The 5,840-nt window shown below is 37.6% G+C and overlaps 1 protein-coding gene across 4 annotated transcripts; it reads left to right on the top strand.

Moving 5' to 3' along the window:
* The first annotated feature begins 143 nt into the window (after positions 1 to 143).
* On the top strand, positions 144 to 5,575 carry RFXAP (regulatory factor X associated protein). Of its 4 annotated transcripts, none has more exons than XR_003257531.1 (3): positions 144 to 162; positions 2,185 to 2,292; positions 5,343 to 5,575. XR_003257531.1 is itself a non-coding variant. In XM_026089964.1 (3 exons), the coding sequence occupies exons 1-3, from the start codon at positions 386 to 388 to the stop codon at positions 5,451 to 5,453; spliced, it is 234 nt and encodes a 77-aa protein (XP_025945749.1). In that variant the 5' UTR covers positions 371 to 385; the 3' UTR covers positions 5,454 to 5,575. The 4 variants fall into 4 exon arrangements, 1 of the variants encoding a protein (XP_025945749.1); XR_003257532.1 differs by lacking the exon at positions 144 to 162 and adding an exon at positions 216 to 233; XR_003257530.1 differs by lacking the exon at positions 144 to 162 and adding an exon at positions 243 to 304.
* Positions 5,576 to 5,840: the final 265 nt, after the last annotated feature.

Raw genomic sequence — 5,840 nt, 5'->3', positions numbered from 1 at the left:
GGGCCCTGCGCCCCTCGGCCGCGGCTGCCGCGGGCTCCGCGGGGGCTGGTGCTGGCCGCCTCGCGTGGGCTGGGAGGTCCCGTGGTACTTGCTGCTCCCGTAGGAAATCAGGCGGAGTGAGGCCCTCCTCCCCCGAGAGAAGAAAAAACAGAAATTTCCACTGTGAGCAGGGGGCTGTCCTAGAGCTCGCGCTTCTTCTGGTGCAAGAGCACAACCCCTTTTCTCCGATATAAGTAATAACAACCTACAGCTATATCCAGAAACCCAAAGCAGAAGTTCTTGCTGCAGGATTCCTCGCTGCGCTGTGCGTGTTTATTCCACAGAAGGGAGGGTCGAAGCGTAGCTCTAAGACAAACTTCAGCCTTCGGGCACAATCGATACTGAAATGTTGTGGTTTAAGGTAGCAAAGGCAGCGAGTACCAGAACATGCTACAGACTAACATGAACCACACAGGGAACCTGAGATATCTCTCTTGTTTATTTTTTAAATAAAGCAGTGCTTAGTTAATGTTCAGAGTACTAATAGCTTGTACTTGCTTTCATATACTTGAATTTATTGTTTAGGTAGGGGACTAGAGATTGTCAGTGGCAGAATTGATGCTAACGTTCAGCTTTTTCAATAGTTTTTCGGTTTGTGAGCTAAGATAACACAGTTTATGATGGTTCTTAGTACTAATGAGTTAGATTGCAAGATTGTATATTTAGATGAGTTAGAGAGAAACTTTTACTCTTGAAGGTGCTGGCTAATTTGTGCTTGAAGGGACAAGTGTAAAATAGTGATTATCAGAAGGAAAAAGGTTGCAGTTTAACCTCTGCTTTTTTACCTGGCACAAATTGGCACTCCTACTAAAGGTACCCTTTTTGTCAGCACAGCTGCCTCTGGAGTTTTGTGACCATGACCTGGGAACTGATCTAATTGCAAGCTAGCCATCAAAAAACATTTTTCCTTTTTTTTTTTTGCCTAAAAAATAATAGTAATCATATTAGGATCCCACCAAAAATCTCTTTGCCTAGTATCTGGTCTCCAGAGGTGTCCATAAAGCAAATCCTGTAGAAGTTAAAAAAAAAAAAAAATAGACAAGCATATGCGATGCTGCCATAGAATATTTCTCACAGCTTCTTTCTGTTTCAGCTCGGGAGACTTGATGAGGCAGATGTGTGTTTTTTGGTGTGTTTTGTAGCTCTCAGCAATGTCTCTTCCGTGTATTTGTCCCGGTCTCTTGTTGAACACATGTAAACTTTCAGTAGCCATAACAATGATAGTATCTTGTGGGGCCAGAGTTAGGTTCCTAACTGAAGTTTCATTTTTTATTTCTATGGGCAGGATTGAAACAAAAGATACTGGGATACATTTTTTGTTTTTGCCTGAGCCCTTTCAGGTAAAAGGGAAGTATTGATTAAGATTTTTTTTGTGATGAGAAGTAGCAGGAGGGTGAGAGGAAAAAGTTGAAGATGTCAAAGAAAGCGTTACTAAGTTGTGAATTTAATACAGATAGGATTCAAAATTATGACTGAAATTGTCAAACCAAGGGTGTTTTCTTTCCAGCAGATTCTGGGGCTTGATTGGGAAACAGTCTAATTCATGTGACTGGTGATTGTACAAGGAACAGAATAAACTTATGAATACAAAGCATGTAGATTTTATTGTCAGTCATAATGTGGCTTTGCAAGTTCATAGTAATGTTCTGAAGAATTTAAAATGAGCAAATGAAATACCAGTAATGCAGGTTTTTCTTCTTTCACCCCCCTGTATATTTATTTTGCTATTAAAAGAAAAGTAGTATTGTCATTCCTACACACTTGCAAATGTAAGATAATTCTCTTCTACAAGCTGGAAATTGGTCTGTGTTGAATGACTCAATTTTTAAGAAAAATAATCAATAAATTAAACCCGTTGACTACTTGTAATAACTTGGATAGTTTTGCAGTTTAGAAGACTAATTCAGCTGCATTTGCTGGAGTAGTATTCACTGTGACTGATGGAATAGTGAAAATAGCGTGGAAAGAGAAGAGGCTAATTCTCAGATAGATATATTTCCACTCTGGTACTATTATTTCCCTCTGCAGATTAATAAGGCAAACAGATCCTTTATTCTTTGGACTTCTCTGTGATAAAAAGTAAATGTATCATTGTATTGGACTGTGTAATCTCACTTCTCTGTTTTGTATTTTTTTAATGTCCAGGATTGTGTTGAAGGTTCAGTTTCTGTCACAAAACAGAGAACAGGATCCRTTGGAGACCGCCCAGCAAGACCTACTCTTTTAGAACAAGTATTAAATCAAAAGAGGCTGGTAAGTTCTGTTTTCTTAGAGGTTTTGAACTCAAACCAATAAAGGCAGCATAAGAGCATTTCAGGCAGTTTAATGTCTGTACATTACATGTGCAAATTTTCAAATCTAAAATACACTGCACAACAGATGTGTCTCAGCCTCTACACAGAGAATACTAAGATGACCGAATTTCTTGATCGCTGCCATGTTAACTGAAGTTAAATGGGCAAAGTTGATTCTTTAAGGTAAATAGTGTTTATAGTATAACTGAGATGTTTTTAACTTATTAATGAAACTTTTCTGTAAAGTTTCAGATAAAACAGTCATGGTCTTTAGGTCTGATGTAAGCTTTACTGTAGTGTGTTTTAAAAGTCCTGCATTTGTTATCATACTTAGAATTGGATGTATGTATATTGGCAAAACCATCTGCCTGTAAAAAGCTTACTTTTCATGTTTGTAGATGGCATGAATGGCATGTGCCTCAAGTTTTTAAATGTTTCTGTCGCTCCTGTAAGTAACTTTGAAGAATTCAGCCAAATGAAGGGAAGTAATTTGGTGCTTATTGTTGCTTTGGCTTCTTCATTGTAACTCTTTCTACTTTATCAATTTTTAAAACCTCCTTTCTCCAAAAGCTAATAGAACCATTTGCGTGTTCTTTCTGTTAGCTATGCAAAGCAATGTAACAATCTTCGTTAAAGTGCTGTAGTACTCTTCAGAAATTTGAAAATAAGTCTTTAAAGAAAAGTTACAGAAATCTTTAAGTAAACAGCAAAATTTTCTTGAATGCTTTCTCAGTAAAAGCACTTATTTAATGTTTATTTCTAAAACTTTGAGGGATATCTTCAGCTGTTCAATTTTAATAAGAAATTTTTTTTTAAAACTACATAGTTTATGTTTTTACATTATCTGTTGTTCTTCACGCCATGCTTACAAATTGTCCCCTTTCCTTGCTGATCATATTTATATGGCTTTTAATTAAATTTGAAAAGTTTCTTATTAATGAAATAATATTTTTGTAGAAATATTGCAGCCAGAAGCTCTTAAAATAAGTAGGTGTTGAGACTTTTTGAACAGAGTTATGTCAAGGCTCTTCAAGAATTGAGATTTCCTTGCAGTATTCTGGGAAGTGAGATTCAGATTCCTCTTGATCTGCTGCCTCCCCTGCCTCCTCTGACTTGGTTTCTGTTGTTCAGCATTATTCCTTCTAGAATTACTTCTTTGTTTTATGTATAGCTGCACAATGCAGGGCCTGGGGGATACATGATGACCTAGAAAGAATTTCCATAGCCTGTTTGCATCCACGGCTGTTCCATGCCTGGAAAGTTACTGAAAGTAACTTTTCAGTTAACTGAAAGTTACTGCATGTTGTTGGTAGCTGCCTGTAGGTTTATCACTTAGAAGTGCAAAGTACTTTGTACTTGCCACAAGGTTAAAATATGCACAGAAGAGACAGTTGCTAGCGTAATTAATATTTGTAACTTTTTTGTATGTTGTGTTAATCTCCATGAGGAGTGGCTTCTGTGTACGGCCCTTGTGTGCCTGGCTGTGCAACTGGGATAGCATTGCAACTTTTGCTGAATAAAAATGTAGAAAGCCAAGGCAAGGGGCACGAGAAGCAAGGATTTGTGGAGCTGTGGACAGGGAGGCTGCTGGTGAGAAGTGGCAGCTGCAGTAGGCAGTTTTGAGGGATTTGTGTTGAGAACTCTGAAGCCACCCTCTCGCTTCTGAGGCTACGACGGTTGATGGGAACAAATGGGGGAAGGTACACAGAAATGTCGTAAAACACCAGTAGATAAAGAGCTACTTAGCACAGAACTATCCTGTGCAGTGATGGGTCCGAGAAAGCTTAGTGTAAGCTATGGAAAAAAAAAACTGCACATCTGTTCGGTAAGCCTGTTTGTTAGTAACTGTTTTCAGTGGTCCTTGCTTATCATACCTATTCAGTGCTGCTGGAAGCTTAAGTTATATGCAGAATTTTTGTTTTCACTTGTAATCTCTGCAGAGTTGTCTCCTGATAGCTTGCAGTTCTAGACCCTGCCCTAGAATTTGCTGGTTCTTTTGAATGTGAATCTGGATTTCAGAGTTGCAATACTGTAAACTCTTTGGTTGCATTAATGAAATGACTGTGCACAATGAACAACCAAACCAGAGAATTAATCTTTTTATGCATTAATTTTTGAATGGATAAATTCCCAATCCAATTTGCCATATGGCCTCACAAACACATGTGCTGCCACTGTGCAGGACTGAGAAYGACCAATCAGAGCTGGACTACAGACTACAAGTGCTCAGGCCAGTTTCAGCAGTACTGCTGGCAAATATCCATCCACAGCTTTCAGCTTGTTTCTCTGGTTCCGCTTTTTGTTTTAAGAATTTTCTGTTCATTCAGTTTCATCTAAGCTGGCTTAAGAGGAGTGTACTTTTAAAAGGTCATACGCAGTGATAGTTGCTTCCATTGTCTCTGAGCAGTGGAACTTCTCAGCTGTATTTGTCTAATCAGTTTTAATCATCTTTTCCATTATAGGCTAGACAATGAGATGCAAATAGCTTTAGATACTTTTGTCTTTTGATTGAAGTCAAAAAGTTTTTAACTCATTCCTTTTGGCTGGACTAGTGTTCTGAAAGGTTGGGAAATTRTGGAATGCTCAGTGAACATAAGCTTTGTTATTATAGTATTTTTGAAACATCTGCAATGGAGAATATAGAAGTCAGCTCCAAACTGAAGCATAATTGAAAGGTGTTTGTTTTCTGTATGTCAGTAGATTACTTCTATTTGCTACTTAGTATGTTTTTTGTAATGTGTATTCTTTAAGTTCTGAATCTGCTTTCAGAATGTGCATGAATGCTGCTTCTGGTTACCTCCTGATGTCATGAAACAGTTTTTGGTTTTAGACTTCTGACTTTGACATGTTTTTGTGAGCATGTTTTGTCATTTTTCAGCATTTCATTGAACTCTCCTATTGGCAATGTGYGAATTGATTTAATGGAAAGATATTATAATACAATCAATGTGGTATGTACTTAAAGTGTCTGAGTTCTTTAATGTAAAATCTGCTTTTTCTTTCTTCAAGTCCCTTCTAAGAAGTCCAGAAGTGGTGCAGTTTCTACAGAAACAACAGCAACTGCTAAGTCAACAGGCTTTGGAACAAAGGCAGCCACAGTTTCAAGGAGCATCTGTGTAATCAGAGCAGATCGATGACCTACTGATGAGTTTTGTGCCGAAGGAGAAATAAGATATGTATTTTTTAGAAATATAAAGAATATCAATGTTAAAAAGGAAGATTAAAGTTGCTGCTGCTACGTATTTTACTTGTTTCTTGTTTGCACTTTCGAGGTTTTGAGCTGCTTGGGTGTCTGCAAATTTGTGAGCAAATTTGGAGGAGTCTAATTTTCCATTCTTTTAAAAACTTCATTTTAATGTTTTTTATATAGAACTGTGTTTATATTAGTAATGTTTAGCTGTACACCCTTTTCCTACCAAAGTCTTCCACTAAATGAACATTTTTCTATATAATGATTTACTCTCAAGTCACCCTTTGATGACAATCACTGAAGAAAGTCAGTTACTT

The sequence above is a fragment of the Apteryx rowi genome, unplaced genomic scaffold, assembly GCF_003343035.1.
Source record: "Apteryx rowi isolate R43461 unplaced genomic scaffold, aptRow1 scaffold_839, whole genome shotgun sequence".
Lineage (NCBI taxonomy): Eukaryota > Metazoa > Chordata > Aves > Apterygiformes > Apterygidae > Apteryx > Apteryx rowi.
This window is presented reverse-complemented; position numbering and strand designations above follow the sequence as displayed.